The sequence below is a fragment of the Sclerotinia sclerotiorum genome, genomic scaffold (genome assembly GCF_000146945.2).
Source record: "Sclerotinia sclerotiorum 1980 UF-70 scaffold_9 genomic scaffold, whole genome shotgun sequence".
In the NCBI taxonomy this organism is placed as follows: Eukaryota; Fungi; Ascomycota; class Leotiomycetes; order Helotiales; family Sclerotiniaceae; genus Sclerotinia; species Sclerotinia sclerotiorum.
The window spans coordinates 1,268,123-1,279,527 of NW_001820827.1; the positions used below are offsets into that span (position 1 = coordinate 1,268,123).

Below are 11,405 nucleotides of genomic sequence, written 5' to 3' on the forward strand. Positions count from 1 at the left end.
TTATTATAATAACAACAAAGTTTTTCTTTAATTTTGTTTTCACAACTTTATAATAAATAAGATTAAAAAAACTCAGAATTTTTGAACATGGTATTAGCTTAGAGTCCCAGATATGAGTTCGGACTCGGACTCGGATATGGGATCGCATTCCCATTCGTATTCGGATTCGGATTTAGCTATATAAGGGCTGAAATTTTACAGACTGCCTCTAGTTCCGACTAGCTTCAAGATTCTTAATTAAATAAAATCATACAAAAAGGGGTTCCAAATGGTAAAATATGTCTGATGAGCTGTGTGGTACGGGTTGAACATTCTCTAACATTTTTGTAGACAAAACAAGAATCTCAAAGGTAAATAATGGACAAGTAAAATTTAATCACTTGACTAGCAGTATCTAATATTCATTACAATGCACCCCACTTTTCCATGGAAAAGTCATGCATTTGTTTCCATCTTTGGAATTCCCATGCGAAGACTTTGAGTTCGGTGCGCGTGCTAGTGTCTGTGGCTAAGAGATGACGTCGATCGTTCTGGAAATCTAGTTTCCACTCAAAAAGTTAAAGCTAGACCAATCATATTGTCCGGTCTGAGTGTAACCCCGCAATAGCTTAATGGGTATTTCCAGTTTCAATGCCTTTTTCTGATTTATTTACCACTGAATATTGGTCGTGTGTAAGAATGATGTATTGATTGATGTTCTATTTGTATTATACATATTCCATACTTATCCACACTAGCTTAAAGGGGTAGCTGTACATACATCCAAGTACTTACTCTCTTATCAAATTCATACCCTTTGTTGAATGCCATCACTCTGTTTGAAACACAGATTGTTCCTGCATGCTACCTTTGCGATTTACTGAGCTTAATGCATAATACATTACATTCCTACTCTATTCACGATAACTAATCAAAGACCAAGCATCTAGTTCGCCATATTGCCTCTCAAAACTTCAAGACGACGATCAAAAGAGCTCTAGTTTTAACTCCTTGGAAAATATCTAGCCCGCATCTCGACGGCCTTCGTTACGGCCTCGCATTAGATTCACCAAGAAATCCCACACTTTATTGAACAAGAGAAATCCGAACTAGCAAACGAAATGGCAGCTCTTCACGATGCACTCAAAGCACTAGGCGCCATAGACTACGACGAAACTCCCACTGACAACCTAAAGCCATTTCTATTAGATGCTTTCAATAGTGGTCAAATAATAGTTGATTCAATCCCCATACCCGACTCTGCCGAACCTTCCAGCACCCGACCGCGATCAAATACAACACCTTCAATAGCCTCATCTGCATCCGAAATCTTAGCATCGCATGCCCGATCTCCACCTCCGCCTCACGATATCGAATGTCTGCAGAAGGAATGGAAACAAGTGAAACTGAAGCCGGCTGATAATCCATTGGGTATAAGTGTATATTCTTGCAAGGGAAGGGATGGAAAGGGAACTTGGTTCGCGAGGAGGAGTGTACATGAGGGATTGGGATTTACAAAATGGAAGAGAGGTTTAGAGAGGGAATTTCCGGAGACGCTGAAGGTTCAGGGTGGTCCGGGTGAGGGTAATATTAGAGGTATTGGTGGAGAGAAGAGGGTGGCGTATAACAATATGCCTGGGACGGGGAAAATGGAAGGTATGCTTTTATCAAATTGGGATAAAGAGAGAAATTCTAATGCATATTAGTGTATCTGCTATCTGCGCAGTTTCCAGGTCCAACTTCCCCGAGAGATTTCGTAACAATGCTTATCTCTTCAGATCAAGCATTGAGGGGACAAAATAATCACGAAATACCCCGCCATTTTATGGTAATATCGAAACCATGTCAACATCCAGATGCTCCACAACGTGAAGGATATATAAGAGGAAATTATGAATCAGTTGAATTTATTCGAGAAATCCCAACTAAGAAAGCGCCTCCGAAGAGATCAGTATCAGCATCAGATCTCACAAAGGGACATTCAAGAGATAGATCCGGTTCTAATTTAGGAAGAGAGGCTGTTTTGAGAAATGCGCATCAGAAGCATGATCAGCCTACTACAGAGGGAGGAGAAGAAGACATTGAAAGGCAGGCTTCGCGTTCTGATAGTAACCTAGCTCTTGTCGGCAAACACGAGAAAACTGCTGTTCCAAGTGAGGATGATGAATGGGAACAAAATCCTGTTGAGTGGATCATGATTACAAGGAGTGATCCTGGTGGGAGTGTACCACGATTTATGATTGACCGTGGAACTCCATCAGCTATCGTTTCTGATGCGGGCAAATTCCTGGATTGGGCATGCTCGAAGACAATTGAGGAATTGGATAGTGATGATGAGGAACCTGTCGAGAAAGAAGATGAAAATACTGAACGTGAACATCATCATCGCCATCATCGTCAACATGACCACGAAAAAGACTTACATAACTATCAAACAAATGGACATCTTGCAGGTATAGATAGTCAAGCAGAGATATCACCTCCTGGGCCGGTTGGTCCAGCGAAGCCTGCAACTCAGACGCAACAGCAAGTACCCGCAGCAAGTGGTGGTGGAATATATGACTTGGTGGCAGGAGTAGCAACTTCTGCTGGAGCTTTAATCGCTCCATATGCACCAGCAATCATTGCGGATCGTCTACCGCATGCTAACGAAGCTCCCTCAACTAAAGAAAATGAACCTTTACCTCTTGCCAGTGAACCCGTTCCGACTCAATTTTCCCCCCCTATTCCTCGGTCTCGATCAGTATCCGATGCATCCATCACCAGCGAGTCCACTGTGAATAGTTTTGAATCAGCTCTTTCATTCCGAAAAATATCATCACAAGATTCGGCAGGTGTTCAAAAAGTAAATCTGCAACAAGATAAAGAGCTACAGAAATTAGAAGACAAAAAACGAAAACTCCAAGAGAAGTTAGAGAGAGCAAAACAAAGAGAAGCGGATAAAAAGAGTGAAGATGGAGAGAAAGAAAAAGAAGCCATTCGAAAAGCAGAGGAAAAATATGAGAGAGAAGTAAGGAAAAGAGAAGAAAAATATAGAAAGGAAATGGAAAAGTTGGAAAAGAAAAGGATAAGAGAGGGGCAGAAACAAGAGGAGAGAAAGAGGAAGAGGGAAGGAAAGGAAAAAGGAGAGGATTTGCAACAGGTGAATGCTAATTTGAGAGCGGAGATTGAGGTGCTAAAGAGGGAGAAACAGGTTTTGAGGGATCAGGTGGGTAGTGTACAGAGGGAAAATACACTCTTGGTAGGGAGATTGGGGAGACTAGGGGTCCCAGGTGAGGAAATGTTGAGGGAGGTGAGGGAGGAGTTGAGTGGGGGATTGAGTCCGAAGGGAAGGGTTAGGGGAAGTAGTATGGGGAGTGCGAGTGGGAGTGGGAGTCAGAGGAGTGGCATTAGCGGGGGAGCGAAGAGTGCTATGGGTGTTGGTGGTAAGGTCGCTGGCGCTGGAGTTGGTACTGGGGCCGGGGCTGGTGCTGGTGCTGGTGTTGGTGAGGGTGTTGGTATTAATGCGGAGAATGAAAGGCCGGTTGTTATGCCGGTGGTGGGTAGAAGTGAAACTCCAACGGGGAAATGGAATGGGGAGGTTTGAGCTGTGAGTTCGGGATATATAGGTGATGATGCTGATATACCGTATCTGTATCTGTATCTGTTTGGATGAATGGATGAATGGGTAGATATCTGGCGCTGGTTACTTGGAATTTGGAATTTGAAATTGGGAATTGGGAAGTCAGAGTTTAGGAGGTTTGGTCGGTACACACATTAACAATAAATATTTCTAGCGGTGAAATCTTATATATATATATATATATATATATATATATATATATACTTATACTTATTTATCTTTTTATTTTATTTATTTTCAATATATATATACATATAAGGTTACATAGGTACATATGATCTTACATAACATACAACAATCATTCAGCAATGAGCATTTAAATACCAACGATATTTAATATGATTGATAACTTTCTTTGTCATCACAATATTCACATTCATTCCATTCCATTCGTATTTCAATAATCGTAAATCTTACCATGCGAAAATCCATTGTATTGCATCACATCGCTCAATTATATTCTACTCGCTTACTTACGGAGTACCCCTCAGGGTTCAAGAATAATTAATCCCCCTCCCAACCCCACCCCCACCCCCGTCTCCCACCAAAACAACCTCCTAAAGACCAACCGCAACCAACCTCTCATTAAGCCACTTCACATCCTCTTTCGAATCACCCGGTCCCCCAGCCCAATGCCCCCATATACTAGGGATGATCTCGAGCGTACCGATTCCAGGACGCATGAGAGAGACTTCGATTTGTGAGTCTTCGGGTCTGTATTTTGGGATTAGTGAGGTGGTTGGATGTGAGAAGGGGGTTATGAGTATGGGGGGATGGAGGGAGTTAGGGTTGGGGAGATGAGTGGTATGGAGGAGAAGGGAGAGAGGGAAAATACTTACGGAAAATATAAATCTGTTTTGCACGGGAGAACAAGCATTTTTGCTTCTATAGTGTTCATTGCGGCAGAGAAATCTCCGTTGTATGGGGGTTTGGTTGGAGACGTCGCCGGGAGGGACCAGGTGTGCAGCATTGTGAGGGAGGTTTTCGGGGTCTGGGGGTGGGGGGGTGGGTGTTAGTATTTTGGTTGGAGTGAGAGGGTTAGGGGGGTTGGGAATGGGAATGGGGGAGATGTGGAGGAGGGGTTAGAGGGTGGAATATGATGATGGGAGGTATGATGGGGATGAAGGAGGGAGGGAGGGAAGAAAAGATGAGAGAGAGGAAGATGAGAGATGAGGAAGGTGAAGGGAAGTACCTTTCGAAAGAGCCCATTTCTCCCAGAAATTCTTCATGAAATCTTCAAGATCTTTATACCCGAGAACAGTTTTGAATAGTTCTTCTCTATAAAACGCCTGCATAATATTAGCATCCATACTCCCACAAAATACAACTCCACCACCTCCACCACCAACCTCAACTCAACTCAACTCACCTGACTAAACCCCCACCCCGCATACCCCCTCCCAAAAGCCTTCAACCCGACCTCCCTCTCCTCCTCACTCCAAACCCTCACTTTCTCTTTCCTCCCCTTCACAACAACCCCCTCACTAGACCCCGCACTCATCATCCCCTTCCCAGCCAACAGTGCGGATTTCACCCCTTCCAAAAATACCTGATTATGCAAAGCCGTTTTCGCCGATCCACAGAATGGTATACATATATCCATAAATGATGGATACATAGTAGCCCATTGGTAAGTTTGGGCTGCGCCCATAGACCAACCGATTACGGCGCGCGCGTGGGTGATTTGGAGATGGATGGTTAGGAGTTTGTGTTGTGCGCGGACGTTGTCGTAGAAGGTTACTTTGGGGAAGGGGGAGAGGGACAGGGGGGTGTTGGATGGTGACTGTTTTTTTATATAAAAGAATTGGTTAGTGTATATGTTTTTGGATTGGGAGACCTATGGGTTGGACGTGGGAAGATGAGGAGGAGCATGGGACGTACAGACGACTCTCCATTTCCGAAAAGTGCAGTGATGATTATGAAGTATTTCCGGGGGTTTAATGCTTGAGTTTCTCCAATGAGCCATTCGTTGTCGGCGATTGCTGTTGTTGGTTGATGTCGTTAGTATTAATGGCCCTAGATCAATATAATATAATATAATATCGAATATTAATAATTGTTCATTTTCAAACATGACTTTTATACAGCCATAATACTCTCATATAGATATATAATGCCAAATTTAGATGAACAATAGCAGGAAGTCAAAGGTTGAAAGAAACTCACCTCCGGAAAACCAAGATGGATAGATAATAGCAGGCGAACCTGGATCTCCAAATGTTTTATATGCAATATGTGCATCTGGAATCTCCTGTCCAGATTGAAGTTTCCAATTTCCGAGAGAGTATCTTTGAACACCTGGTGCTAGGTTTAGAGAGGAGGTTTGAGAGGGGAGGGAATCCATTTTCGTGATGGTTGTGGTGTTGTTGTTGAATACTCTGCAAATCCTTTCTTGGTGTTTCGTTACTTCAACTTCCAAGTTGGATGTGTTTGTCTGTTGATAGAAATATATATCAGGTAGGTACCTAGTAGAGATATAATAGTATATCCTTAAGCCAATCCACCAATCTTGAGCTTATCTCAATTTGTCACAAAGTGAATTATCATGACCAATCTAAGGTTACTTACTTACTATGGACTTCAACCCCTGGGGATACGCTGCAGTTTTCTGAATAGCTTCAAAAATAACTTCTTTTGTTAATTGTATAATAATGTAGTTATTAACCTATTACCCAATCCCCAATCTAATACTCAAGTTTACAAAACACTCACCCGCTTCTAACCAGCTATCATATTCTTTTTCCCGTAGATGAGCTTCCGAGCTTCCCCTCCTTATCACCGCGGGGTTAATCCACCAGCGTCTTATCGCATAAAATCCAATGATCAGTGAGCCAATCCCTGTCTTCACGGCTTCCTATAACGGAATCAAATCCGCTGTGACGAAATTTAGTGGCGCAACAGCAACGTCAGTACTTTAAAGACTCGGGAATATTCTACCTATGGTACTACACTACCATCGGGATTGCGAATTCATAGCGGGAATTTTTTCATGTCTGTGTTGTAAATATATATATTGTACCCCGTCTCGAAAATCTACATCTATGTCACTGTCAATTAGAAGTTTAAGACTTAGACAAGTGGGATTATTCCAGACTTCAATTCGGTGCGTAAGATAGCTAGCTACCTATAAACTCACTTACCCCGCCAAATAGTTTATTTACTAATTCATATATCATTAGCCCCTCACTACAAACAAACCTCACCGATACCCTCCCACAGTTCCTCTATTCCCCAACCACAAACACAAATACAAACCCCATCTCCAAACTCCACACTTCACCCACCATGTCCTCCACAAGCCAACAACGCGCCGACGCCGAAAAACTCATAAACCGCAATCCACACCGCGATTTCAAATTCGTCGAAGCCAGCCGCTCACCCTGGGACGACAGCAAATCCTGGACCGTCACCCAAACGGTATCACCGTCATGGAAACTCGGCTCTGGCGCCAACGACCACGGCACCTCATTAAAAATCCCCCACATCGAAATCGATCCTTATGAAGAAGGACGACCCGCAGTCTACAACTACAAGCTCCTTATCTCCTCGATCATCCCGCGTCCGATCGGTTTCGTGAGTACGCGCAGCGCGGACGGAACTTCTACGAACTTGGCTCCGTTTTCTTACTTCAATATGATTAATCACGATCCGCCACTTTTTGTGCTGGGATATGCAGGCGGTTTGGATAATGCGAAGGATTCGTTGAGGAATTTGAAGGAGACGCGTGAATGTACTATTAATATTATCTCGGAGCATTTTCTAGAGGCAGCCAATGCAACGAGTATTAATGCGCCGTATGGAGAGTCGGAGTGGGCTTTTAGTGGTTTAACTCCTGCGTCGTGTACGACGGTTAAGGCGAGTAGAGTTCAAGAGGCACATTTTAGTGTCGAGGGAAAGTTGGAAAGTTTGAAGGAATTTGAGAGTAAGGCGACGCCTGGGAAAAAGACGGGGGTTTTGGCGGTTATTGAGGGGACGAGATTTTGGGTTAGGGAAAATGCTATTAATGAGGAGAAGAATATTGTGGATCCTGCGGTCTTGAAACCAATTTCCAGATTGGGAGGTATTACTTATGGGAGGACAACGGAGGGAATAGAGCTTCCCAGACCGGATTATGAGACTGTGGTTGAGAAGGATGAGGAGGCGAAGAAGTTGGTTAAGGCTAAGCTTGAGAATCAATGAAGTGGTGATACATTGCTGTTGAGAAAGTCATGGGGTATTAGATGGTTTAGAATTCCAGACGAGATAGAAAAGATTGTAGATATATATCAGAGCTACTACTATATATAATACCACGTTGCAAATACATAAACTAACCCATTGCAAGCCTGTTACCTCACACACCAACATCTACCTATATACCATGTCGTGAGACTTTTGCCAAATATAGCCAGCCAGCCGCCCTCCTGTGTTATATATCCTCTAATGAGAGCTTTCCACCAAGATACAAATCCCGTAATCCCTCCTCCCAAATAATATAAATTATACCCATACCTATACCTATACCTACGTAGTATACCTCCACACAATCAAAGAAACGCCCCCTCACACAGAAAAAAATGAAGAGAAACCCCCTACCATCCATCCACCCTCCTAAACAAGAACCGCAATCACCAAAACCAAACCCAAAACTAAAAACAAAAAAAAACAAACAAATTACAAACAAACACTCATCCCCTTCTCACTAACCACAAACTCACACCCCAAGTTAAGCTTCTCCTCATGATTCCCCAACTCCCTCAAAATAACCTCCCTCACATCCTCCCTATCATCTAACGTATCCTTGACATGAATAATAACCACCTTGACGCCATCGAGCGGACCCACAAGCGAGCCCTTCCGATGGGAATAGAAGAAATTCGGCGCCGTCGCCAACGATGGTCGCATACCCTGAATCCTATCTTTCTCGCGCATGGCGATCGATTTCCGGAGATATTCCAAGCGACTACTTGCGCCGGAGCCGGCAACTTGACCTTCGGTGATAAAGCGGTCGCGCGGGCGTCGACGGGGCGAGACTCCGCCGCGGAATTTTTCAACTTCGGCGGCGAGGACTTTGAGTTCTTCGATCAGGTAGCGTGGGGTTAGGTGTCCGAATAACATTTCTGGGCTGCGACTGTCGTCGTAGGAACATTCGATGAAGATACCTTTGAGGTTTCCGGCGACGACCTTGGGCGCGGCGTCTTGCCAGACTTGGGCGTTGCGTGGAGAGGCCGAGAGGGAATCCGGTTCTACGTCCCCCCAGATGAGGATTTCGTGGCTGCTGGCTACGTCGTGGATGAAGAATGCGGAGCTGGTGTAGACGCGGAAGGGGTCGGTGGTTGGGGCCGTGAAGGACATGCCTAGGCTTTTGTTTACACTGTCGATAGCGTCTGCGATGAGAGGTGCGGGGATGTGGTCGAGTGTTCTGGGTGGAGGTCGGGGGAGGTCGGTATCATTTGCGGGGTTATTTAATGCTTGATCTAGGAGTTGAGAGGCTTGTTAGTACGATGCACATGAAAGGAGAGAGGGGGGAGTGTTCCAGATAGATATCTGCTTCGAGAAAGCCGAGATCCAATTCCGACTCCAAGATAGAAACATATATATAACAGGGAAATACATACAAGGAAATGGCTTAGAACAAATTCCATGACTAACAGCCCAAGACTTCACACCAAGTCCCTCCACAACCTCCATATACCCCTTCGTTACTCCATCACCCAAAAGTGACGAACCCCCTGACATCAACCTCATAAAAGTCACCAATCCCACACCACCATTCTCATCCGTCAAATTCGGCCAGATGATATCGTTAAAAATATGATCTTTCAACGCCTCAATCGTACTAGCCAACCCCGCAATTCTCCTCGGCTTAGAACTAGGACTTGCGGTGCTGACCACCCCACCCGCGATATGATCAATGTGTGGATGGGTGATGAGATGGGCTCCGATTAAGTTACGTGCTATGTGAGCAGTATTTGCGCCGGCGGATTGATAAGGGAGTTCTAATCCTGCTAAAAGTCCATCTTGGAGTACGTGTGGTCTTTCGGGTGGTAATGGTTGATATTGTTGGAGAAGAGTTTGGATGGATGAAAGATGTACTCCGGCATCTACAGCGAGGACAGAACCTCTAGTCCATCCTTGTGCTATTGATCGTACCAAGAACGCGGTACAGTTGTCTTCCAAAGGTCCACCACCGGCTCCCTATCGAATCAGTTGTTAGAAATTTTTTCGCTGATGCTTCATATCAACAATATGAGTGAAACGACTTTAAAGTGCATTATTGATAGTGAATGCGATTTCCTCGACCAACACAAACAATATTTTGCATCAAATCGCCAGATTTCCCCAGTTCAAAAAATCAAAATAAACATTTATCCTCCTCGCATTCACGAAGACATCATTTCCATCCACACGTGACATTCCCCAGATTTCTCCAAGCGCAAAATACCCAGACATGAGCAAGCACAAGCATCCAAACAAAGCTATTTAACCGGCGTCATCCATTTCATAAATCAAACGCAAAGAGAACTCCACACGAAGCACCAACTGACTGTATATAATGACGTACGACCCCTCATACGCACTTGACAATCTCTCCGTGAACATTCCCACTTCACAGACACAAAACCAAAGAAATAAAGGCAGACGGCAAGCAGCAAAAGACTTGAATATCGCATGAAACATAATACATAATAATGAACATTCAAGAAAAGCAAAAGCAAAAGAAGCTCACTCACCAAAACAATAACCTGTAAAGAATTGCCCTTTCCCTTGCCATCCTCACTTTGTGTATCATCAACCATCTTTTCCACTATTCTGTATACCTTCTTTCTTTCCCTTGAAAACCTTAGAATTTATATAAAACCTTCGTTCAACACGAAAATCTAGAAAGAGCCACTTCTAGATGCACATTCAATTCCAATTCCAGTTCCCACTATCGATCCCTCGATAAAACAAATCAACACAAATCAGCACACCACAAAATAAATTGAAAACAAAACAAATACAAAATATATATAAATATAAAATTCCAGCAAATTTTCCACGTAAGATATATATATCGATCGAATCGTACCAAAATCTTGCCGCCGTGTCCTCAGCGTACAGTACAGCAAAAGAAACAAGCATATGCGTATGTTGTGTGCAGGAGTTCCAGTTTCCAATGGCATCTCACAGTCTCGCAGTCTCGTACGTCTTTATAACCCTCTTCTTTTCCTTTCTTTTTCCCCCTTCTCTTTCTCTTTCTCTCTCCCCTCCTCTCTTTCTTCCCACTGATCTGCTCTTTGTCCCCAATTGAACCTCTGACTCTCGCATGAAAATCCCTTCGCTGCATTGAAACATTCCAATGTTTTTGTTGTGCTTTGTCTTTGCTGTTGTGACTTTTGAAGCAAATTGTGTTTTCTTTTTTATTTTTTCCTGAAGGGATCCTTTGTTCTCGGTCTTGGGGTTTCTAGAAACGGATACTCGAGTTGCGGCCGGCAGGTTCCACGTGATGCCGTTTTTGGTATCGCGACGATTCTCGAGGAGCGGGGATTGATTACATTATATTTGGATCTTTAATTCTGCACCTTATATATTTTTGACCAGATCATATAATATGTGTAGAAAATGAGCGTTCTGTTCTATAATATTTGTTGGTGGGGTATCGAAAGCCAATTCCATTCAAAGATCATTCGGGAAACCCGAGAACCTGGGCCTCGGGATCACCGTAAATACACTACTGCAGCTATTCAGTACATAATATGCAAGATGTCATCACCGACTACTCTGACTTAAAATCATAATACTCTCGTCTCATCTCATCTACAAATCCTTGCGAAGTGCTGTA

General features: G+C 43.7%; 4 protein-coding genes across 4 annotated transcripts; 2 read left to right on the forward strand and 2 right to left on the reverse strand.

Moving 5' to 3' along the window:
- Positions 1–1,100: 1,100 nt before the first annotated feature.
- SS1G_07409 (hypothetical protein) lies at positions 1,101–3,565 on the forward strand (the record flags this gene model as incomplete). Its single annotated transcript, XM_001591912.1, has 2 exons — positions 1,101–1,635; positions 1,686–3,565. 2 exons carry the CDS (start codon positions 1,101–1,103, stop codon positions 3,563–3,565), a joined length of 2,415 nt encoding a protein of 804 aa, XP_001591962.1.
- Positions 3,566–4,158: 593 nt separating this feature from the next.
- On the reverse strand, positions 4,159–5,945 carry SS1G_07410 (hypothetical protein; the record flags this gene model as incomplete). The annotated part of the gene is made up of 5 exons (XM_001591913.1): positions 4,159–4,315; positions 4,441–4,592; positions 4,971–5,384; positions 5,483–5,583; positions 5,768–5,945. The coding sequence occupies 5 exons, from the start codon at positions 5,943–5,945 to the stop codon at positions 4,159–4,161; spliced, it is 1,002 nt and encodes a 333-aa protein (XP_001591963.1).
- A 941-nt stretch (positions 5,946–6,886) lies between these two features.
- On the forward strand, positions 6,887–7,780 carry SS1G_07411 (hypothetical protein; the record flags this gene model as incomplete). The annotated part of the gene is made up of 1 exon (XM_001591914.1): positions 6,887–7,780. One exon carries the CDS (start codon positions 6,887–6,889, stop codon positions 7,778–7,780), a length of 894 nt encoding a protein of 297 aa, XP_001591964.1.
- Positions 7,781–8,254: 474 nt separating this feature from the next.
- Positions 8,255–10,380, reverse strand: SS1G_07412 (hypothetical protein; the record flags this gene model as incomplete). Its single annotated transcript, XM_001591915.1, has 3 exons — positions 8,255–9,057; positions 9,199–9,778; positions 10,315–10,380. 3 exons carry the CDS (start codon positions 10,378–10,380, stop codon positions 8,255–8,257), a joined length of 1,449 nt encoding a protein of 482 aa, XP_001591965.1.
- Positions 10,381–11,405: the final 1,025 nt, after the last annotated feature.